This window comes from Aspergillus japonicus (assembly GCF_003184785.1).
Source record: "Aspergillus japonicus CBS 114.51 unplaced genomic scaffold BO86scaffold_6, whole genome shotgun sequence".
Taxonomy (NCBI): Eukaryota; Fungi; Ascomycota; class Eurotiomycetes; order Eurotiales; family Aspergillaceae; genus Aspergillus; species Aspergillus japonicus.
Genome location: NW_020291643.1, coordinates 451,367 through 473,578, shown reverse-complemented (window position 1 = coordinate 473,578; position 22,212 = coordinate 451,367). Strand labels below are relative to the sequence as shown.

The 22,212-nt window shown below is 55.6% G+C and overlaps 6 protein-coding genes across 6 annotated transcripts; 1 reads left to right on the top strand and 5 right to left on the bottom strand.

Annotated features, from left to right (window-relative positions):
• Positions 1 to 129: 129 nt before the first annotated feature.
• On the bottom strand, positions 130 to 2,209 carry BO86DRAFT_386277 (choline transporter-like family protein). The gene is made up of 2 exons (XM_025671292.1): positions 1,754 to 2,209; positions 130 to 1,697 (listed from the first exon to the last, which is right to left on the bottom strand). Exons 1-2 carry the CDS (start codon positions 2,048 to 2,050, stop codon positions 333 to 335), a joined length of 1,662 nt encoding a protein of 553 aa, XP_025531207.1. The 5' UTR covers positions 2,051 to 2,209; the 3' UTR covers positions 130 to 332.
• Positions 2,210 to 2,363: 154 nt separating this feature from the next.
• Positions 2,364 to 5,232, bottom strand: BO86DRAFT_188403 (putative GTPase activating protein (Gyp3)). Its single transcript, XM_025666657.1, has one exon. The coding sequence runs from the start codon at positions 5,044 to 5,046 to the stop codon at positions 2,653 to 2,655; it is 2,394 nt and encodes a 797-aa protein (XP_025531206.1). The 5' UTR covers positions 5,047 to 5,232; the 3' UTR covers positions 2,364 to 2,652.
• A 3,609-nt stretch (positions 5,233 to 8,841) lies between these two features.
• BO86DRAFT_407140 (putative ubiquitin conjugating enzyme (UbcB)) lies at positions 8,842 to 9,790 on the bottom strand. The gene is made up of 3 exons (XM_025674238.1): positions 9,513 to 9,790; positions 9,324 to 9,440; positions 8,842 to 9,178 (listed from the first exon to the last, which is right to left on the bottom strand). The coding sequence occupies exons 1-3, from the start codon at positions 9,537 to 9,539 to the stop codon at positions 8,855 to 8,857; spliced, it is 468 nt and encodes a 155-aa protein (XP_025531205.1). The 5' UTR covers positions 9,540 to 9,790; the 3' UTR covers positions 8,842 to 8,854.
• Positions 9,791 to 10,024: 234 nt separating this feature from the next.
• BO86DRAFT_416216 (putative RTA1 domain protein) lies at positions 10,025 to 11,194 on the bottom strand (the record flags this gene model as incomplete). The annotated part of the gene is made up of 4 exons (XM_025674957.1): positions 10,025 to 10,763; positions 10,812 to 10,961; positions 11,017 to 11,116; positions 11,170 to 11,194. 4 exons carry the CDS (start codon positions 11,192 to 11,194, stop codon positions 10,025 to 10,027), a joined length of 1,014 nt encoding a protein of 337 aa, XP_025531204.1.
• A 794-nt stretch (positions 11,195 to 11,988) lies between these two features.
• Positions 11,989 to 15,088, top strand: BO86DRAFT_188309 (kinesin family protein). The gene is made up of 7 exons (XM_025666656.1): positions 11,989 to 12,433; positions 12,488 to 12,760; positions 13,040 to 13,547; positions 13,603 to 13,730; positions 13,786 to 14,316; positions 14,368 to 14,428; positions 14,498 to 15,088. Exons 1-7 carry the CDS (start codon positions 12,074 to 12,076, stop codon positions 14,848 to 14,850), a joined length of 2,214 nt encoding a protein of 737 aa, XP_025531203.1. The 5' UTR covers positions 11,989 to 12,073; the 3' UTR covers positions 14,851 to 15,088.
• Positions 15,061 to 22,037, bottom strand: hir3 (putative transcriptional corepressor of histone genes (Hir3)). Its single transcript, XM_025676472.1, has 4 exons — positions 17,531 to 22,037; positions 17,259 to 17,481; positions 17,048 to 17,203; positions 15,061 to 16,989 (listed from the first exon to the last, which is right to left on the bottom strand). The coding sequence occupies exons 1-4, from the start codon at positions 21,817 to 21,819 to the stop codon at positions 15,247 to 15,249; spliced, it is 6,411 nt and encodes a 2,136-aa protein (XP_025531202.1). The 5' UTR covers positions 21,820 to 22,037; the 3' UTR covers positions 15,061 to 15,246.
• Between the last annotated feature and the right edge of the window lie 175 nt (positions 22,038 to 22,212).

Here is a 22,212-nt window from a genome sequence, read left to right as displayed (position 1 = left end):
GGGGGGGAGACTGCATAAAACGGTGGATGTTTATGGGTTTGGGTTTGGGAATGGGAGTTGATCTGTTCGGGATGATGTGTATGACTTGATTGATCTTCGGTTGCGCATGAGGAATGAAAATGACTGTGCTTTTTGGATTAGATATTACATTAACACTGGCATCAACTGAGCATTAGCTCTAACGGGCTCGCATAGACACTAGTATACACGTGCAGTCAGGCATCCCAAGATCTAGACTCGAGACACAGGTCTATTCAACCACACCACAGCATACTCGTACACCAACCCACCTACCAAAGCGAGAACCGCAATTCCCTCCCGGCAACAACCCCCTACGCATGAATCGCCTGCTGCACCCGCGGATACAACTGCACCAACCGCTGATACAGATCCGGATGCTGCTCGATCATGACCTGCGGATCCCAGGCCATGGCCGCGAAGATCGTCTCGATGCCACTGCTCATCGGCGTCATGAAGATCTGGCAAATCTGCAGCCCAATCACAAACGCAAACGCCATGATCACCGCGGTGAAATCCCCGTCCTGGTTGTAGGCCGGATGCGTGTACCGCAGATACAGGTACGCGAGCAAAGCGCACACGTAGCTCACGAAGACGGACCCCATGGTCAGCACGGGCCCGATCAGGCAGTCGGCGGCGAGGGCGTCGACGCCGCGGTCCTTCATCATGGACCAGGTGTCGCGCGCGGCGGGGAGGTAGGCCTTGCCGTACAGCGCGATATGGCAGAAGGCGTAGCGGTTGAAGAAGGTGACCAGCCAGTCCAGCAGGGAGATGAAGCAGCCGAGCACCCAGAACGCCACGCTGCCGACCAGACTGCCCTGCGCGGCCTCGTGCCGCTGCGCCACGCTGCACGCCTGCCGCAGCATGTTGATCAGCGCGATGATCAGACTCCCAAAACTGATGCTGCCGAACGAGTAGGTCGTCGCGCGCCGCAGCGCGCCCCGCGTCGCCCCCGCCGGCATGCCCTGCGCCGTGCCGCTGCAGAAATACCACGACCCGTACACCCCCGCGATCGTCGTGTGCACCGTGTTCTTCAGCCACTCGCTGAACCAGTACATCGCGAACGTCACGTAGACGACCAGCCCGATCACGCGGGCGCGACTGCACCCGCCGCCCCCGTCGCGGCACGCGGGGTTGACACTCTCCCCCTCGCCCCCGCCCCCGGGCTCATACGCCACGTAGATCGACACGAGCGTCACCGAGAACCACGCCCCGAACGCCACCGACACCAGCCCGCCCACCGTGCTCACCACAAACATGTGCCCGTACCGCCGCGACACCTCGATGGCCGTCTGCATCATGAACGCCGTGAACGGGATCCGCGGGATCCAGCTGACGAAGCACACGATCGCGAACACCCCGAACACCAGAAACACAATCCCGCCGCCCCACTGCCGCTGCGTCAGGTAGTAGATCGCCGTCGCCAGCGCGAACACCACGTTCAGGATCCCCGTCACCCAGATGAAGAGCCGCGGCGCCGTGCGCGCCCCCAGCCAGTACCCGTACGACAGCACCAGCGCCACCGCCAGCACGAACACCAGCAGGATCACCGTGTTCGTGTTCAGCGAGAAGTCGTTCGCCGCCCCGTAGATGCCCCCGCCGCTCAGGCGGTGGTACTTGCTGTATCGGTAGATGACGACCCCGGAGACCGCGACGTAGCCCAGGAAGACGGCGACGAGCTGGCGCCGGCAGGCTGGTTAGTGGTGCTTTGGGGACGCGGGGGGAAGGGGCGTACCAATAGTCCAGCCCACAGGTCATTCCATTTCGGTTTCTCGACCTTGAACGCGTCGTCGAAGCCGTAGACCGCTTGGTTGTAGGTGGGTGGCGGTTCTTGCGGTTCGTGCGGGGGTTTGGGCTCGGGGCCGCGCTGGTAGCCTTGTCCTCCGTTGGGAGCGTAGGGCTGGGACTCGGGGCCTTGGGCGTAGGAGCCATTGTTGTAGTGCTGCTGCTGCTGCGGCGGCGGCGGCGGCGGAGGCGCAGAGCCGTCAAAGCGCTGCTCGGTGTTGTAGTAGCTGGCTGCTTGTCCGCTCATGGTTGCTGCATGCTGCGACGGCGGGAGACGGGAAGGAAGAGGTGCGCTGTCTATGTACTGTGGAAAACCTGACGAGAAACTGCGACAAGGTTAGTGGGGGAAGTAAGACCGCATGCAAGGGGTAGGAAGTAGCAAGGTTGAAGGAAGTTAAAGGAAGAGCTGAGCAAGTGAAGGTGAAGACGCATGCGGCGCTGCCCGAAGGTTACAACGGTTACACCCGCACACCAGAGCGCGTCATTGTGAGAGAATCGATCCGATCGCCAAGCTCGTTCCATGGATCGCTCAACTCAATTCACTCGATCGTCAATCTCAGCGTCATCAAAACAAAAGAAACATTAATTGCCACTCTGTCGTGTCTGTCTCTGTCTATGTATAGTATGTACAGTACACCATGGTCTGCCTGCCGGTCTTTCATTAAGTATTAGCAGTGTAACAGCAATGATCAGTCATGAACCGAGTAACAAACAAGTGACGTCTGCATCACACAAACCCCCCCCCCATAAGAGTAAACAGCCGAAGAGTGTAGAATCAAGCTAATCTGGGTATCAATAAATACATAGCATGCCCGCCTGGGCAACCTCAACGCCCTCCTCCCCGCCCTTTCATCGAAAGCCATGGTGTCGCTTCATGTGGCGCCAGGAATCCGCGATGCTGCGCTCGATCCCATGCGTCGGCGTCCGCGAGCGCCCATGCGCCCAGTCGTCCGTCGCCGCCTGAAGTTGGCCCATGTTCATCGCCCGCGACCGACGCATGTTCTCCTGGCGCACTGCCGTCCGTCGCGCCGCGCGGAGTTCCTCAATCCGCCCTTGTCCGACCCGATGTCGCCGGACAAAGCAATCGTCGATCAGCGAATTCGCATCCAACAGCCGCTTCGGGACCGTTTGCACCACCTGGAACACCTCCATCGGGTCCGACACCCCCATGATATCCTGCTCGCACGACTTGAAGATCGCCAACGACACCCGGAAGAAGGTTTTGGACCCTTCATAAAAGAACACATCCCAGACTCGCAGTGTCGTCTCCAGCGGCAGGGTGCCAATAAAGACGGACATGAGCCAGTTGGTCAGCCCCAGCGTGATGTCGGGCAGACGCGAGCTGACGGTGAGGGCAGGCACCTTCCCGCTCCCCGCGCCAGGTCCACTCCCGGCGATCTTGTTGTAGATGTTGGGCGCCGATTCCTTCAGCAGCACCATCAGAATCCACAGGTCGATGTTGGCGCCCTCGAGACTGATCTCATGCGTGCTGGGGAGATAGACGGAACTGATGATGTGCAGCATCCAGAAGGTCTTCTCTTCCGGAAGAAACAGCAGCAGCATCCCGGTGATGAAGTTCAACGACTGGGTGTAACCAATCTGCGGGTTGTGGAGAGCAAAGGCATACAGGACGCGCCGCAGCGACTGGATCATCTCCGTTTCCACCGTGACGGAACCGTGTCTCGGGTTGCTGCTACCAGAGCTAGCGGCCGAGTCGACGTTCTCCGGCTTGAAATGGATATTGTCCGGGAAGGTCCGATGCAGATCACGTTCGATGTGTTCCTTGTCGTCGTTGCTAGGGGACTCCATCGACTGTCGAACCAGCTGATCATAGAGGCCGGGATTTCGATTCAGATGCTCGTAGCCTCCCGCATAGAAGAACCATGCTGCGCCGCGATACTCAGATGGGATGCCCTTGCGCACGAACCGTTTGACCTTGTTCGATTTGGGAGGAAACGTCGTCGGATCGGTAACAGGCAGCCGATTCTCTCGAAGCAGCTCCACCCATTTGATTCTTCGCTGAGAGGTGTAATCCTTATACTGGGCATGCCATGCTTCATACTGGACGAGGGTAACGTGGTGAGTGGCCTTGCGGAAGCCATAACAGTCGCGGGCGCCATTGCCGGGGAGTAACGGCGGCGGCACGATGCCAGGAATGATGACCGTGGTCTCCGGCTCTCGTGTAACAGGCGGATCCAAAAACTTGCGTTCCGAAGGAGGGCTCGGCAACTGGTTGTGGGAAGCTGCCTCCCCCAGAAATTCTTCATCCGGTGAGCTCCTGCCGTGATCCTCCAGCGCTGGAAAGGGGGGAACGGGCGGAACATCTTCGGTGGGTTCCAGTTCAGGCGAATGCTCATCCGAGCTATGACAATCATCGAGGGTGATCTCCGTGGGTGGACGTGGACTCAATGGCCTCGCCTTGCTTTCATCATAAAATCCAGAGGAGTCATATACCCCAGGCGATCCCGGTTCTTCGGTGACATCGCTGAAGCCATCCAGGTACATTGAGATGGCATCTTCCACACTCATCCCACCCTCCTTATCATAGGAGCCATCCGGGGTATCGGGCGACAGATCGGTGATCGAGCTACTTTTGGTCAGGACACTGCTCCGCTCGGTTCCGCTGGCATGTTCAATGCTCGACCGCGAGGTCATGGCCGAGTTCACGCTGGATCGAAGAGCATCTTGCCCGCGCATCTCGGCGTATGTCCCAGGCGGGATGATTCGGGGCAGTCTCAAGGCGGCGGATTCGTCTGGCCGGCGTTCTCGATTTCGATGAGGGTGCAGCTGCGGACGCATGCTATGTAGCTTCGACGTAGAATTGGACGTGCGCAACGCTGGCGGAGCAGGCGGGGACTTCCGGTAAGGTGGACGATCCACCTCCCCTTCTCGGGGGGCGGCCCTAGACCGAACAGGCGGCTGCAGGGGAAAGGTGGGGGAGCGGTAAGCCTGTTGGCGAATGACCAAGTCGTCATCCTCCACAGGTAAGGGGGAGACCGAGCGCCATGAGGGATCGGACGGCGGTGGGATTGGTGGGCGGACCCGGGGGGAACGAGGCACAGGAGGAGGAGGGTGAGGGGAGAAGGGCGGCCGAGGGCCGTCCGCCGTCGCCGGTCGTGGAAAGGGAGGGTTGAGTCTCAGAGGATCCAGGCGGGGTGGGTTCGGGATTCTGCGCCGGCTAGGGATATCATGCGCGCCAGCAGGGGGCGGCGGATAACGAAAGTCTGCATTTCCTGTGACCATGGCCACGAGCTGTTGAACCCCAGTTCCCGCTGGACATTTGTCGACAACACTGAGCGATGATCGGACGGGCGAACGCAGGCGAATCGACGATTTCCAATGACCGATTCAGCGGGTGGACAGCGGGTGGACAGAGGTTGACAGAAGAGACCAGGTTCAAATGATAGGAAACGAAGGGAAGTTGAAGTAGAAATAGGCGCCTCTAAAGACCCAGGGGGCGGGTAGTGACAGCGATAAACGAGCGAAGAGTAGTCGAGTGAGTGCGCTGGCTTGTTAGGCGCGTAGATGAAACGAGCGGAGAGAAGCGTGGGTAAGAGTAAGTAAAGTAACGGTCATGCCTCGTTCAGCCCAGAAGGAAACAATCCATCCGCAGTCTCACGATCCTACCAGAGGGTCAATCCGAGACTCCATCCCATGACAGATCAACTCGAAAAGAGGAAAAGGGAAGAAGAGAGGAAGGGGAGTGGAGGGGGGGGGGAGGGGAGGAGGCGAGGGAATGGAAGGGATAAAAGAGGACGGCGTGGTGAGTGAGTTGGTGGAATGGTTGTAAGAGAGCCTGAGAGAACGAAACATCGAACCGAAAGGGAAAAGGGGAAAAAAAAAGACGGCGGAGCTGGATCGGGGCTAGCGCAGGTCTCGAATTGGAAGAAAGACCCTGTCTGGCTTAGCCTCGTATGAAGTTATCCTGGGCAGTTACCGTTGTGGTATTGAGTATTATATTCCAGTTTTAGCTTCTCAACCTCGTTAATCAATCCGGTTCTTTTCGTCCTTTTCTTGGGCATGGGTTTCAGACTGACGCCAGGATGAGATCAGTCCAACTAGTTGACTAACGTTGATTACACTTTAGGTTTGATGTTGATTACAGTGTACTGTACTGCTGCACAAGGGGTTGCACCAAAGACTGAAACCCAACCTAGAAACCCCTGATCAGTCGACAATCTATCATATCAGTTGTCCCTGCTGACAGGTCACTCCGTCACAGACAGACTTGCCTGCATCTGCTGCAGGCTGCATGGTTTAGTGTGCACTGCCGCAGCCCCGGAGACACTTAGGAAGGATCCGACCCGATTACAGATCCGATGCGAACAATCTCAACGGTGCTGGTTGTGCAATTCAAGACCGACAGATCTGATGATGCCACCCCAAAACAGAAACCGGTTTGATGCTGCTGGTCGATGAAGAAACTGGCCAATTTACCGAAATACCGAAATACCGAAATACTAAAATTACCGTTGGTATGGTTCATACACAGTGGAGCCGACTGGGTTTCAGTCAAACTCCGTCCGTCTCCCCTTTGCGCCCACCCACTCGCGGAAGCTTCGAAGTTCGCCGTGGCTCGCCCAGCCAGCCGTCTCTCGACCGCAGGAACTGACGGGTCACTCCCGAAGTGGCTTTGGACTTGACTGGAGACTGTTGTTGATTAGAGGTTGCCTGCGGACAAGGAGATGAGGCACGAAGACAATACTTTGTAAATCTGCACCGCACATTGCACCATCCTACCTTTGCATCGCACCCTTCGGAGTATCTTAAGGGATTCAGGCCTTTGATGCGACATTCTATTGTTCCTGAGTCAGGTGGGGGCGCGTCAGCAATTGGACGATCGTCCCGTGATGAAATCCCCACTTGCGGCCGTACCTGAGCCTGAGGAGCCTGAGGAGCCTGAGGAGCTTAAGGGAGACGCCCTTCCTGCCTAAGGCCGGGCGAGACTAGGTTCCGCTTCAGAACGAACCAAGAACAAGATGAACTCATCAAGAACTTCCTCGCCGGGCCCGCTTTTCCCTCATTGACGTTATCGATGGCAGGCCACAAGTGTCTTCTGCAATACCCTTGAAAAGAAAACGCCAACTGTCCCGCTTGAGTCTTGACTTCATCTCCACTTGTGCCCGGCTAATAACCGTTCCATGGATCACTGGCCTCGCTTCCCGTTCGTTTATTCCACGAGCCTCCATCTCTCTGTTTGTATAAGTAAAAGCCCCGAGATGATTCGGCCTAGACCCTTGCCTGAAGATTTTTCACAAGCAGCACCACTCCAAACTCAACAGCGAATAGCGACCAAGCAGCCTCACTGTTGCCCGTCCCAGCGACAAGGCTACTGTCAACCCGCGAAAGGCGCCGACACATTCCTGGCCACCATCCACCGCGCGGTTATTGATCCCTGATCTCACTAATCATGGCAATAGTGTCAAGCCCTGGCGCACCCCAAATCCGGACAATGCGGTCATTCGGTGGGTCCTGCGATGACGAACCTGTCGGCCGTCCATTTAAATATAGTCGAGCCCGATCCCTCATCTCGCTGGCGCCGAGCTGGGCGCTTAATCCGATTTGGTTCCTGTCGCCCGGATTAATTAAGATTATCATTCAATCTCCGGGCGACATCGATTTCCCGGGCCACCGACCACGTTTTCCAGCACTGCGTCCAGCACTGCGTCATTGTTCGTGTTTGTGACGATGTGAGATTCGCGCCGGGCACCGGCTACTGCACCACTTTCCACCGTCGAAATCTGACCGAATATCTCGTTGAGCGCGCATTGACCACTGTGCAATATTGGCTTAGCCATGCGACCCGACGATCCAGCGGTAACTTCGGTTGTTGCTCAGCCTGCAGACTGAGGGTACCACGATCCTGCGGTACGCATTGACGGACAGAGAGGTTTTTCCAGGGCTGTGCACTACATCACTACTCTGTCTTTTCCCAGCAAGCGCCCCTTCTATGAATCGAGGTCTCAAGCCCAGGCCTGTGCTTTCCCCGCCTCAAGCGACCCCCAAATCTGATGCCTCGCTCAATTGTGTTGCAGGCCTGCTGTCATCATGCACACGGAGGCTTGGAATGATTGGTCCAACGTCACCTTGATAAGTGACAGAAGAGTGTACCTAGTATCCGGGCGCTACGACGAACTTGGAAAGGGGTTTGAGTAGAAGCCGAATCGACCTTGAAGTTGATCTACCGTAGCCCTCGCTGGAGGAGTGGCCTTAACCAGATTTCGTTTAGGGGCGCGATGTCCGCGATCAAGATAGAAGTTTTGATCTTGGAGAAATTCAACTGGACCACGGTGGGATCGACTGGGTCGAGATAGGCTGAAATGCCTGGATTAAGGGACTGGTTGCTTGTGCACTGCTTTGAGCGACCATGTATGCGCAGCATCTCATGATGCTTGCCCAGGAGACTTGAGCCTCGAGGAGGATGAAGGTTATACTCTGGTACTGCTTAGACTGACTGAAAGGATACGACTTTGGACGTCTCTCAGTGTCCACGACTGCTTGTCTGGTAGTCCGTTTCTAGTAACCGTGCTTCTCTAAAGACGGGCAGTAATTCGTTACGTGCACTCATTCTTTCCCTGGCGTAGACGCCCATGCTCGGTATGAGATCCTGACAGCGTTGATGTTCAAGCTAGCCAGTATAGGGAGCGCAGACACAATACCCCTTCTTGGAGAACACTTCCAATCGCTGTAGATGGAAAGCATTCTCAACAGCCCTGAGAGCTCGAAACTCAATCAACTAGAAGCTGCCTTGATACCAGCCAGAGACCTTAAACACCAGGCACAGCACACCTATACGACCCGATCAAACCCCCGCAAGCATCTATTCGAACAACAATACGAAGACAATACAATGCGACTAAAGAGCAAGAAACCCCCCCCCCACCCCGACACCCGGTTACCGAGCAAAAAGAAACAAATATTTATATTAAAAGTATCTATCTACCATTGTCACGTCACGTCACCACCCCAAACCCCAAACCCCCCTCATATCCACAAGCATGCACCCTCATCCTCCATCTGGCTCAAACCCCCAGTATGAAACCCCACCCCCCTAGGCCCGCCCACTAGCATACTTCCGCGTCCACTCGCGCGCGACCTCCTCGTACCGCGCGAAATCGCCCTTGAACTGCTCGGCGATGCGGCCCTCGACGGCGTCGTCCGGCATGGGCTCGGCCAGCAGCTGGCGCGCGAACTGCAGCACGGCCGCGATGCGCGAGCTGGGCTTCCACTCGTCCGCGCGCAGCATCCCCAGGCACATGCTCCCCTTGTCGTCGTTGGTGACGTTGGGGTGGTAGATTTTCGTCCGGAAGGAGACCGTCGGCGGCTTGAAGGGGTATTCGGTGGGGAGGGTGAGGGTTAGGTGGAAGGTTCCGTTCTGTAGTAGAGGAGGTGGGGGGGGTTAGTTGGTTTGTTTGGGTTTGGGGGGGGTTTGAGGGGGATTGGGGTTTTTTTTGAGGGGATAGGGGTTGCTGTGGATATTTGGGGGAATTGGGGAGGGGGGGAGGAGGGTGAAGGCCTACCTGGTAGGGCGAGTTCTCAGGTCCCTCCATGTAGACGTTCCAGATGTAGAGGTTGGATTCGTCGGCCAGCTTGACGGTTATGCCTTCGGGGGCAGATTCGGTGAGTTCGGCGAGCTCCTTTTGGTTTTGGATGGTTAGCTTGAGGACTCAGTGAGGGTGAGAGGAGGATGGATGAGGTGTTTACTGTACCTTCGCTATCCGCTTTTGGCTGCCCATCTTGGTTTGATTGTTGGGTTGTGGTTGTGGTTGTGGTTGTGGTTGTGGTTGGGAGGTGGAAAGCGGGGTTGTGAGGTGAATGAGTTGAGTGATGGCCGTTGATGAGCGTTGGATGGAGTCTAATTCTGATGCAGTTGCTGAGAACGAACGGAAGTTGATGACAACAACAGACACAGATGGAGACACAGGAGATGCTGGGATGGGCTGGACTGGGCTGGGTTGGTTGGATGGCAGCGCAGCTGGAGCTGGACCTGAACTGGAAGCTCCTTTCCTGAGATGGCGGGGCGGGGCAGGCGGGGCGGGAGATCCGCCGGAGTGGAAGACGTCAGTCATTTCTGTCGGCTCAACGACAAGTCTACTGTCCCAAACATTCCATTCTGGAATCTAAACATATTGATCTCATTATAGTATCTGTGGCAGACAAACGAATTACATCAAGGCTAGCCAGCGAGAAAAGGACATCCCCGACATCTTTCAGCTCCTATCTAAACAGCAACGTGCCCTTCCTTGGAATTGGTGATATTCCTGGCTGCTTCGTCCTCCCAGAACCTCTCTTGTCGTCCCCTGTTCTTGCACAACCCAACCAGATCAAAAGGATCGAAAAGCGTGAGGAGAAATGGACGATTGTCACTATACCCTGGCCCTTCCAGCTCCGTGACCCCGTCTCTTGCAAGGTAGATCTTGTTGGAGCGTGGAAGCCACCGCATGGGATGGAAGATGTTCAGCATTGTGGTGTTGATATACATCACGGTCGCCTCAAACACCCAGAAGAACCACTCGTCCTTGAGAACCGGACTGATGTCCTTGATGTTGGACACGTTCAGGCTGGCGGCAGTGAAGTACTCCACCGTCCGATAGATCGTCCGCACGGTGATCAGCCCGCAGCTGCAGTACAACACACACAAGGCGTGCTTCACCTTGCGATTCAAGACCCCACCGCGACGGCAGTTATAGTGGAACCTCAAGGCCAGCGCAAGGAACCCGGCCATCAGCACGAGCTGCAAGATCAGGGACGCTTTGAGCAGCCCTTTGCCGATGTCCTGCTTGCGCTGTGGGTTCTCGACGTTGGCCACCAACGCACCCCCGTTCCCGGTGAGTACCTCGATCACCATGCTCATCGCGAGAAACGTTGTGAAGACGCGTCCCGGATGGATCGGTGAGTGGTAGGGGATGTAGTAAAGGATTCGCCCGAGGATCAAGTAGTTGGCTGCTTCGTAGACCGGACTATAGATTTGTTAGTCGTGGGTCTTGTCCGGCGCGAGGGCGACTTACGGGCCAGCGAGTAGAAGAACCGTGCTGACAATGAAGATCGGCAGGTTATCCCAGTGACCCCAGGCGGCGACAGCTCGTAGCACAAAGCCACCTGTGAAGAGCAGTGCCGACCAGGGCAAGATCCCGGTCACTTTCCAGGACTTATACTTTCTGCGGTCGTTGTCAGTAGCGGGTAACGTTGAGTGTCTCAAGCGGACCTGCATACATGCATTGATAGATGTGCCAAACCCCAGAGATAGTGAACCAGATGGCGAAAGTAATAGGAGCCCCCTTGTTGGGAGCATAGTACCAATAACTATCCTCCTCTGTTGGACATTAGTACTGGATCTCATGTTCGAGTCTGGTCCAAGGTGCATACGGTACGGTGATCTCCTGTCAAGCATCACGATATGATAGGTAAAAAAATCGATCAAGTCAAATTAAATAACGTCAACTGTTGCTCAGATACTTCGATAACAAGAAGAATGTAAAATGTAGTTGATATACAACCAGACCTCCTTTCGATGTTCCTGGCCCACGAAATATATACGTCCAGCGTGTGGCAGAGCCCGATTAGCGAAAACGAGCAACCTCGATCCAGTAATCAGCCAAGGCCCTATGAGAGGCTCAAGATGTACCTCTGACTTAAACATCCAACCTTACATGACCACTTCGAGGGCTGAGTTGTAAAGTTGTTGCCCGATCGTCAACCGAGTTGATCATTCATGGCATAAGCCACCAGTCTCTCCATGGTGCACACCGGTGGTCTTGAGTGCTCAAGAGCATCATGCCTTCTTGAAAGTTTCTCCTGGGTTGTTGGGTTTAGCCTTGCTGGTTCCAGGTTTTTGTCTTTGGTGACGATGGATGGACCCTGAGACCCTGAGATCCTGAGACCCATCCTCGAGACTTGGCTTGGCACCCTCGCCGACAGCAAGCGAATACGAGCAAGGCGGTGCTCATTGTGATTGGCTCCACGAAGTCAGCCTCGCAGGTCTGTCATTGCTAGTCTAGTGCATGGTGGATGGTGGCTGTGAGGTTGACTCAAGGCTGACATTAGAGAGTAACTGAATTGATGGTGGCTCAACCCCAGATTTCCCCCCAAATGCGGAAGGCGTTGCCGGGTCGACGAAAAATATCCCGATTCGGATAAGACCCATCAACACACCACTCCCAACGTGACCCTCTCCAATCGTCATCTTCCTCATCCAACTTACTCCCATGCACTGCATCTAGACCCTTAGCTTAGATGTGAACAGGCGTGTACTAACCACCCAGCAGCAAACATGGCTTCGACAAAATCACCCCCCACTTCCCTGTTCCAGGTGTACCTTCGCCTGCGGCCTCCGATGTCCCAGCACGAAGAGGAACAAGCCGAGCGTTGTTTGACCATCGAATCCCCAGAGCAGGTATACACCACCGAAAACAACCACCAAGATGCCCCGCCTACGCATATCACGTTACAGCCTCCCAGCGACTCCCGGAAGCGCGCCGTTGAGAAGTTCGGGTTTACACAAGTCTTCGACGACTCCGCGTCGCAGCTGGGCGTCTTCGAGGGCACGGGACTGGAGAGTTTGATAAAGGGTGTGTTGTCAGAAGGACGCGATGGCTTGGTCGCGACACTGGGCGTCACAGGGAGTGGAAAGGTCTGCTTGTCTAGTTGTGGTGGTAGGCGATAATGCTAATGCGAATCCTCACAGAGTCATACCATCCTGGGCTCCAAGACGCAGCGAGGTATCACCCAGATGAGCTTGGATGTGATCTTCCGGTCCCTCGCTTCGACGATCAGACCCCTCGACAACTTTATCAGCCCCCTTCTCTTGTCCTCTGTTGCCGCCGCCGATGCTTCCGAAGCCCAGATCTTTAGTGCGCAGACGTTCCTCGAAGCTGTATACGGTGAATCGCTCGATCGTGGCAGGAGTCCGAGAGCCCAGACCCCGATGAGTGCCGGAAGAGCGCAGACTCCCATGGCGGTACGGAGCCCTTTCCCCCAGCCTATATTGCAACCCACCCCAAGGTCTCGACCGCTGGTCCCTACAAGCTGTCAATTGCCCGCTGCGTATGGTCCGCGGACAACCTCGAAGCCAACCTTTGGCGGTTCCCCCACCCCTGGTCTGCCGAATCCCCTCTTCATTCGGTACGGTGGCAAGACGCCGGACCGGAAGTTGCCAGGATCCCATTTAACAACCCCACACGGACGTTGGAATCGCTACAAAACATGTTGTGCTAACTCACCCTCTTCTAATTCAAAGGAACCCATGCCGGCGCTCATCTTTCCCCGTCGTCAAATGCCCTTGCGCGCTGGCGCCCTTCCCCGATCGCCCGACGTGAGCCATCTTACGATGGAGCTGAACCCACACTCGGAATACGTCGTTCTAGTCTCGATGTATGAAGTGTACAACGACCGTATTTTTGACCTTCTTTCACCCGCCATCGTCCCTGGCCAAGGAAGCACAATGACTCGCCCGGGAGGTGGGCAGAAGGACCGTCGCAGACCGCTGTTCTTCAAGTCGACGGAGGGATCGCCTGACAGGAAGGTCGTCGCGGGACTGCGCAAGATCGCATGCTGCACTTACGAAGAAGCTTTGTCGGTTTTGGAGGTTGGACTTACTGAGCGAAAGGTTGCAGGCACCGGTGCCAATAGCGTCAGTTCCCGCAGCCATGGGTTCTTCTGTCTGGAGGTCAAAAGAAGAATGCGCAACAAGAGAACCGGCGAAGAGACATGGATGGGAAACACGCTCACAGTGGCAGATCTAGCCGGTATGTCCAGCACAGCCTCTGCCTCGACATGCCAACAATGCTAACCTAGCATCAGGATCCGAGCGCGCGAGAACTGCAAAGACGGCAGGATCTACACTTGCGGAAGCAGGCAAGATTAACGAGAGCTTGATGTATCTCGGACAATGTCTACAGATGCAAAGCGATATCCAGGAAGGCAACAAGGTATGCCACACCAAGCTCTTTCCTTGTGGTTCGCTAGGTTTGCTGACTCAAAAAGGCGGCTATGGTCCCATTTAGGCAGTGCAAGCTCACAGAGCTACTCTTTTCGAACTCTTTTCCGTCGCCTGGTCAAGCTTTTGGCCAATTCCGCCACCCTCAGAAAGCCATCATGATTGTCACGGCGAACCCATGGGGAGACTACAACGCAACCTCGCAGATACTGCGCTACTCCGCGTTGGCACGCGAAGTTGCTGTGCCCCGAGCCCCCTCGGCCACTGAATCCATCTTGTCCAGCACTCTTGAATCTCGCCATGGGTCTATTGGTGGACGTGAGTCGACAAGCTCAGTCGCTGCCGAAGAATTGGAGAAGGCAGCCGCTGAGATCGAGCGACTCCGAGCTGAGAATGAGAACCTCTCAGGGAGACTCGCGGACGAAGAGATCGTGAGAACAGACTTGGCCATGAGATTGAAAGCGAGCGAAGAGATGTGTCTCACCATCGAACAAGACGTGCGTGAGGAATGTTGGAACGAGATGGACGAGAGGATGGAAGAAGAGAGACGCCGGTGGCAGAGCGCTTGGGACGAGCAGGTGAGTTTCCTTTTCTGCGAACTGTGCGACGTTGACTCTAACTCGAAGCAGACGGGCCATAACGAAGAGCACTTGGATAAGAAGCTTGAGTTGTTTTCTCGGGGCTTCCAGAGTACGTACCTTCTTCTTCTTGCTTCTCCTCGTTCTCCTGAGACATCGACAATACTAATCTTCCTTCCAGTCTACGAAGACCCCAACACCACCAGCAATGAGCGCATGGAGGAGCTCGAGTTTGAGAACGAGCAGCTGCGCAAGAAGGTCGCCGCGCTGGAACGCGAGCTCACCTGCCGATCGCCCACCAAGAAGACCAGAGCCAAGACTACCACGACCACCACGACGCTTGAACCCTCCCGCAACTCTAACATCCTAGGCCGGGAGAGCGACATCGAGAATGCCTTGAAGCGCATGGACCAGCTGAAACTGGCCGACAGCATGTTCTCGCCGGCCACGCAGCAGCTTTCCTCGCCCGGCAAGAAACATCGCAAGATGGCCACCAGGAAATGGGACTTGGCTCCGGAGGAGGATATTTACTAAGGCTGCTTCTGGGGATGAGCTTCCTCTCTCCCGTCCGTGATAAACACTGGTGAATATCTGAACGATTGACCCTTTGGTGGGATTTCTTGTTTCTTTTTTTTTTGTTTGGGGGTGAATTAGTTTTCCTGCTTGTGGTTTATGATATCCGTCTGGACTGTTGGCGTTTGTGGGAAAATTACTGGAACTTTGATCCGTGTTGCTCTTCATGTTGATAATAATTTTATGGTACAGTCCAAAGTACATGTGTTACTTGGACAGACATCTTTTGACCAGCAGCTCTTCCTGGTAACGCCGACCTGTGTTTGTCCTTAGCTAAATGAGTGGAATCATGAGGAATTGTATGATACACATTGAGGGTTCGAGGCTGATCCGGCAAGAAACAACAGATTGGAGGGTTCAAGGCTCTGCCTCAGTCATGTTCTCATCTTCATCGTCCGTGCCCGCAATCTCCAGCTGACCAACGGGGGCGTCCGCGTCCGCGTCCGCTTCATCGGCCGTCTCGTTCCCCTCCGCGTCGCCCAGGGGCTCATCCTCTCCATCGCCTTCGACATCACCCTCCTCATCATCCTCGCCACCAACTTCCTCTTCCTCTTCTACTTCTTCCTCTTCTACTTCTTCCTCCACCTCTTCCTCTTCCTCCTCGTCCCCTTCCATCTCCACATCGCCATCGTCACCCTCACCCTCACCTTCACCCTCATCATCGACGTCAACATCAACATCAACATCCTCAACCATAGTATCGCCCTCCTCCCCTTCCCGATCACCTTCTTCCTCTTCCTCTTCCTCCACTTCCTCCTCTTCCTCCTCTTCACCCTCCTCCTCACCCTCCTCCGCATCACCCAACTCCATATCCTCGCCATCCGCCCCACTAACCAGCCCCTCCAACTCCGACTCAGGATCAAGCGACCCATCCCGGAGGTTCGGGAACAACAACTTCCGCTCCGTCGTGAGCTTGGACAGCTTCTCGTCGTCCATCTCGCTGAGCTCGCTCTCGTCGTCGGCGCTATCGTGGAGACTGGCGGGGATGGTATCGCTCTGCTGGCCCGCGGCCAGGTCCTTGGCTAGGCTGGCGGCGGTCTTGAGGAGGGTCTTGCCCTGCGAGAGTGGTAGGCCGGCGGCGGATGCGGATGCGGATTCGGAGGCGGGAAGGGTTTGGGGGTCGAGCGCTGCGGTTGTGGTTGTGGTAGGGTCGGTGGTGGTGGTGGTGGTGGGGGTCTTGCGGCTCCCTCCTGCTATGGCTGCTGTTGCGGTGCTGCCTGGGGCAGCGGCCGCGGCAGAGGTGGAGGTAGTGGCGGCGGCGGATGTGGTGGGGAGGCGGGGTGGGACTTTGCGGTGGACGATGGCCTCGGAGCGCTTCTGGATGTCTCGGCGGGCGATGCCTTTGGTGCGGCCGCGCGGGGCGGGGGCTTCCGAGGCCGGGGCGGAGGTGGGCGGCGTCGGGGTGTTGGTGGTGTCGGCGGCGCCGTCGCTGGTGATCAGGCTGCCGCCGCCTGCTGCTGCTGCGGCGGCGGCGCCAGGGACCGTGGTGGTGTCAACCTTTAGCCGTTCTTTGGTTTCTTCGTGCGCTTGTTCGAGCACCTGCGGCATATTGATTTGGTAGAGGCGCGAGTAGACGTCGGCGATCAGGTCCTCCAGCAGGGCGACCTTCATCAGGTTGTTGTTGAGTTTCTTGAGCTCGATGGCGTCGCGGATGAGTTCGAGAAGGGATTCGCTGCCCGGCGCCAGGTCGGTCAGACTCTCGAGGCGTGCCGTGTTGGTGACGAACTCCTCCCAGCCGATGGGCTTGAACACACTCTCCTCGTGTCCTTCGTTGATGTTCGCAGCACGCCGGATCAGCCCCGCGTAGGTGAGGCACATGTCCTCCCAGAGCTTGGCGTGGTTAACAAAGTCGCCTTGCTTCTTGCGCACGCGGCGGAGAAGTTGGTCCAAGTTGGCGCGGTCGTCGAGCTGGTCCAGGAGAGAGACGAAGAAATAGGCGTATCGTGTGGTGTAGACGAAGTGTCGTCCGGGACGCTCGTGTTCTGGTTTCCAGACTTGGATGGTCATCGTCTTGGTGACAATTTGCTGGGTGAGCTCGTTCTTGGCGGCGGACGCAGCGTCAATGGAGTCTTCGTCGTCTTCGTAGAGGATCCGTGCAGCCTAAAGGGAGGTCAGCGGAGTTACCAGGTATACAAGGACTCGAAGCGTTCAAACATACTCGGTACGCCATGCGATGGTGCCAGTTCGATTTGTCTGCATTCTTCAAGTTGCGAAGTACTTCGGAGATGTAGCGCTTCCAAGAAGCCTTGTCTTCCGGCGGTTGCACCTTGCGAGCCCAGGGCGTAGCGAGAAGTGTCTTGCTGGCGTCGGCGGGCTGTAGGCAAATGTAAGCATCTAATGGAAGCGTGTCGGGCAAATAGTGTCCATACCTCTAAGGCTCCGCGCCGGACCAACTTGTGCACTACAGTCACGAGCTTGTAGTGAGGTTCAAATATCGGTTCCGAACGCGAATCCCTTCGTTGCGGCAGAGCGTCAATCGCATCGAGCAGAGAGTCCAACAAAGTGTCTAGATCGAGCTGCTTGAACGGCCCTCTTACGGACTCGTCACAGCTGAACATCTTCCAGAGACACTTGCTTAGCATGTAATGAGTCCTGCATGCGGTTAGCCTTTTGTAGGTATAACAGAGCCATTCACACGCACATCCAGTTCTTCGGCTTATCGACTAGAGCCCTCTTGAGAAGGTAGCTGGCTAGATTCCACACGGAGTATAGCTTCATCTCCTTGAACGGTTGGCCTTCGTACATGCTTTGGCTTTCCTCGTTGCTGAAATGCCGTGTGAAGTCTGTGAGACTAAATGCACCCATGGACAGCGGTTCCCTGGAGGACGAGTAGAGGCGAGTCCCGAAATCCGTGAACAGGTCCGCGAGCATCTCACGGGTCTCCGGTGTTGGATCCGAGTTTCCCATGGCAGTCGAAATGGCCATGGCATAGCAATGAATAGAATAGCGCTGCCATGTTACCAGCTCTGCCCGGTTGTTGTTGATTCTGTCAGCTGTCCAGGTGATGTCTTCTTCCAACTTCGAATCGTATGTCTGCGCCAACCTGTACCAGGTCTCCCATCGCGCCGTTCCGTGCTCAATGTCCTGTCGGAAGCACATGACGGCATCGTCAAGATCAGTTGTTGGGAGTGGGCTCAAGCGCTTCTGCGATCGAAACCTGGTCAAAGCCGCATACCCAAGGAGGAAGTACCAGCCATTCCGAGCGATCATAGCACTTTCGGCAAGCACCGGGATCAAAGATAAGCTTGCGACTCCCTGAATGGATCGGAAGAGCGCCAAAGGGTTGATTGGAGACTTCAGATAAGCATTTGTGATGCGCTTATTGTAAGATAGCGGAGGAGAAGACTTTGTGGTGCCAATGGCCTGCTGCATCTTCTCGATAGTGGATTTCAACTCCGACTTCGACAAGTCCTTGATGCTCATTCGCTGGGCCTGTTTCATCACCAAGTTGACCATGGTGATAGCCGTGGTGCGATCCAGCTTCTCCGTCGGGCATTTGTGGTCGTCCAATTCGCCATACAAGGGTGAACACTTGATTCCGTTGATGTCGTACAGGAGCTGACATATGTCCCATTCAGTTTCATCATTGACACCGATAGCAAAAAGCTCGGACCTCATCAGTTTTAGGAATTGCTTGTGAGACAGTTTGCACATGTAGCGAATGCCCAGGCATTGATGAACAGCTCGCAAGTAGTTCACTCGATCTTCCGCAGGGGTCTCGAACTCCTCCTTCTCTTGAGACATGGCTTCCTTTACAAGTGTGTATTGCAGAATCCAGCAGCGTACCTGCATCTCGCGCAGTCGATCCTTGAGGCTCTCTAGAGACTTCGATAGCGCCCCGCGGACCTCTGGGCCTGTGGTCACTCCGACGCGAAGTAGATCCTCATACAATGAGAACCCGTAGAGAAGTCTAGTCAGAGAGGCCACTGCGGTCAAGGAGGCCTTCAAATGCTCCATATCAAAGCACTCGTATGCTTTGTCCGTGTCGAGCAGCACGGCTGTTACAGTCTTGTTCAAGATGCCATCAAGCGACTTCAACCACCGAAGGAGGGTGATTTGACGGTGCTCACTGGGTTCGTCAGACTCAGATGAGATCTGAAGCTCTTTCATTATGATTTCGATGCTGCGCAAGTAGCAAGAAATGACCTTGGGTGGATAATCAATCTTCTTGTAAGCATCCTGTAGTCTTCGCCAGAGGAAGAGTCTCAGCGTGGCATCGCCGCGATCCAGGAAAGAACTCATTTCAGTGATTTGAGAATTGGGTTCCAGTGGCTCGATCCCCTCGTCCATACCCTCGAATTGAACAGACGCGGGCTCAAGAATAGGTTCAATGGTCTCAATGAGATCCACGGGGTCCTCTGAGCTGGGGTTGAAGATTTTCATGAAGAAGTCCATGGACTTGAGCTTCGAGATCTCTTGGTCAACGGCCTCGGAAGACAATTCAGGCATGATCGCATTGTTCACAAGGCCAATTACTGGGTCTTTTAAGCGCTCAAAGAGGAATCTTAGCTCCTGAAGACAGAGCAATACATGCTCCCGGTGGATGTCACTGGCCGTATTGGAATGAAAAGTCGATGCCCATATGTGTCGCAGGGCAAAGACCTCCTGGCAGCTTGCGCTAGCGTGGCTGTGGTCCAGGAAGTGTGCTAAAGCAGTACGTGCGAGGAGGCTCCATCTCCCCAAGCGATCGCGCTGCTGAATTCTCGTTCTTCCATCCACCGCACTATTAGGATTATTAATCGACGCGTATATGTCAAGGTGAAGTTCGAAAAGTGTTTGGATCATTTCTAGGTCAGAGAAATGAGCAAGCGTGTATGAAAATGTGGAGTCAGCTTGACCTGTGAGAATCTGATTCTCAAGGCTTTGGAGCTGTTCGCGCATGCTTTCATAGATAAACTCGTCTTGGTGCAGTATCAGCTGCACCACAGTCTCCTTCAGTGAGTCTGGCCACTGCAGTGACGTATAGGCGGACTCCATAGCGGGCCACTTCCGTGGCACAACATGATCCATCGCATGCTTCGCAAATCTGGGCATGAACAGCGCTTTGAGCCAGGCAAGAGCAGCATCACGAACATGCAAAAGCTCATCATTGACGCTCGTGGTGAGTCTGAATAGTCTCTCGTCGTCAGCAAGAGCCTGTTTCACCCCCAGCTTCCTGGCCGACTTCCTCGAGTGCTCCAAAAAGATAGCCAGCCCGGAGTTTCCCATTCCTCGAATATCCTGAAGAGTAGACAGGCTGTCGGGTTGATAGGTGACCTGAGATCTTGCTTCATCCCAGTTTCGGAGTGTGTCTAGCAAATCCCCGACCAGATGCTGGCCTTCGTGGGACTCGTCAGCCGAGATATCAGTCGACTCTTTGCGATCAACCATCGCCCGCACGGCTTTTCTGAGCTCAACAATGTCGCTGAGATCTTCGACGCCGAGCTTGGTCAACAAGGGGCCCACAGCAGACTGCATCCAGTCATCAGCCTGCACAAAACCTTCGAGGCGGTCATCATAGAACTTCGCATAGTCAGCAGCCAGGTCCACCGCCTGAGAAGAACTATCTGCGTGCGCGGTTGACTCTCGAAGCCGCGTCCTTCTGCTCTTCGCCCTCAGATTATCGACATCATCGGGTTGGAAGAATGCAGACGATCGCTTGCGACCTCCAGTCAGGGGTCTTGTACTGGCCTCTTCCACGTTCGCACTGCCAGGTTGATTGCTCGGACCCGGGGGCTCTGATGACTGCGTCTCTAATGATTCCATGAGCTGCTTCTCTGCGCGTTGATCGATGGAGGAATGGTCGTCGGGAACTTCCGATTTCACTCGAAGAGGGGCATCTGTAGCCTGCTCAGATCCGGCAGGCGCACGGCTAGCTCGTTGCCTTCTAGAGTCGGCCTCCTCTGCCGGCGGATGGTACACAGGAATGGCAACCTCTATAGTACTCTTCAGCTCGGGACTGGGAGCTGGAAGCGATATCTGGACCGTCATTCCAGGTTTGATCTCTGCCACACCCAACTCGTCATCAATGAGCGACTGAAGTATAGCTTTCCCTAGCGCAGCCCATGTAGGGCCGACGGGCCTGATTTCATGACGTGCGCTCTGCGGGGAAAGGCGAGACTTTAACGCCTGGAAATCTTCGACTTGTTGTGGAAGTGCCGGAAGGTAAGGGAAAGGATCAGCCTGCCTCCTGAGGAATTTCAAAAGGGCTTTTTTCGGCTTCTTGAGGGGAACTTGGGACACGGAAAGTCGGTCGTGCACCGACAACAGCGTTTCACGTAGACGCTCCTCCGCGAACGTCTCCTCCAAGCCTAGCTGCTCCGTGCGCACTTCCAGACGATTCTCATCATCTGCTAGAACGCTCTCCAGACAGTACCGCGTGAGACGATAGCTCCGCAGCGTGCTACAGAGCCTTGCGCTCTGTCTCCAGAGGTTGAGGTCGGAGTCATCGCGCTCCAGCGCCTCCGCGAAGGCTGCTAGAGCGGCGCTGGCCTGTTCAGTGACCTGGGACGGTAGATCCCCAGCATCCTGCACATCAGTAGTCTGACCCTCCAAGGCCGCGCGCAGAGCGTCCAGCAGGAATTGGCCGTGGTTCTTATAAGCCAGGTAGATGGTCTGCAGCAAAGTGCTCGACGTGGAGTCATTGATGTCGAACTCCGCCAGCGCCTCTGCAGCTCCGGAGCCTGCAGCAAAGTCAATGGGGAGATCGGAGTCCTGCAGGTTGGCGCGCTGGTAGTCGGAGATGGACTCAGGATACTTGAATATCTCGGAGGTTAACAGGGCATCATAGGCCTCCGCGGCCTGCGCATAGAACTGCGGGCCCTGGGAATGAAGCTTCAACGCATTCTGGTACAGTTTGAGCGCTTCCTCAATCTGAATTTCCTTCGTATCGTCGACCTCTTCCTCGATTAATTCATCGGGCTCGATGTTGAGCGCCGCCCAGCTCGACATGATGTCGGTGTGAATTTCAGGGTGCGCAAAGCTCCCGGACCGCGGTATGAAGCCTTGAGGCTGACCGGCCGCATCGCAAGAAGGTGCAATGGCCTCAGACAGCCCAGCTCAGAGCGGAGAGGGCGCTAGAGTCACAAGCGCTGAGAGTAAATGTAGCGATGAAATGAGATTGTGAAGGATAGCAGTGATTGATTGATGGAGTGGTTGTTGCACCTGTGGGTGGGTCTAGAGCGAGCCAGCCAGCCAGCCGCGAGTGACACGCATGGGCCGATTAAATCCAGTGATAAATCGCGCGTGTGCCCAAAAGGGAAAGGCGGTACCTGGCTGGCAGTTGTTGCCTGAGGTACTAACTCTGTACTATTTCCCTATTGATGATCGGCGGGCGCGGCCGTG

What these genes read in the sequence shown, in the direction of transcription:
- BO86DRAFT_386277 (XM_025671292.1), bottom strand. Translation starts at nt 2,050, where the DNA reads ATGAGCGGACAAGCAGCCAGCTACTACAACACCGAGCAGCGCTTTGAC. An exon ending in ACCTGTGGGCTGGACTATTG is followed by an intron (nt 1,698 to 1,753) that starts GTACGCCCCTTC and finishes TGCCGGCGCCAG; the next exon opens with CTCGTCGCCGTCTTCCTGGG.
- BO86DRAFT_188403 (XM_025666657.1), bottom strand. Translation starts at nt 5,046, where the DNA reads ATGGTCACAGGAAATGCAGACTTTCGTTATCCGCCGCCCCCTGCTGGC.
- BO86DRAFT_407140 (XM_025674238.1), bottom strand. Translation starts at nt 9,539, where the DNA reads ATGGGCAGCCAAAAGCGGATAGCGAAG. An exon ending in GCCAAAAGCGGATAGCGAAG is followed by an intron (nt 9,441 to 9,512) that starts GTACAGTAAACA and finishes CAAAACCAAAAG; the next exon opens with GAGCTCGCCGAACTCACCGA. An exon ending in CTGAGAACTCGCCCTACCAG is followed by an intron (nt 9,179 to 9,323) that starts GTAGGCCTTCAC and finishes CCTCTACTACAG; the next exon opens with AACGGAACCTTCCACCTAAC.
- BO86DRAFT_188309 (XM_025666656.1), top strand. Translation starts at nt 12,074, where the DNA reads ATGGCTTCGACAAAATCACCCCCCACTTCCCTGTTCCAGGTGTACCTT. An exon ending in GAGCGCAGACTCCCATGGCG is followed by an intron (nt 12,761 to 13,039) that starts GTACGGAGCCCT and finishes TCTAATTCAAAG; the next exon opens with GAACCCATGCCGGCGCTCAT. An exon ending in ATATCCAGGAAGGCAACAAG is followed by an intron (nt 13,731 to 13,785) that starts GTATGCCACACC and finishes TGACTCAAAAAG; the next exon opens with GCGGCTATGGTCCCATTTAG.
- hir3 (XM_025676472.1), bottom strand. Translation starts at nt 21,819, where the DNA reads ATGTCGAGCTGGGCGGCGCTCAACATCGAGCCCGATGAATTAATCGAG. An exon ending in TCCGGCGCGGAGCCTTAGAG is followed by an intron (nt 17,204 to 17,258) that starts GTATGGACACTA and finishes ATTTGCCTACAG; the next exon opens with CCCGCCGACGCCAGCAAGAC. An exon ending in ACCATCGCATGGCGTACCGA is followed by an intron (nt 16,990 to 17,047) that starts GTATGTTTGAAC and finishes ACCTCCCTTTAG; the next exon opens with GCTGCACGGATCCTCTACGA.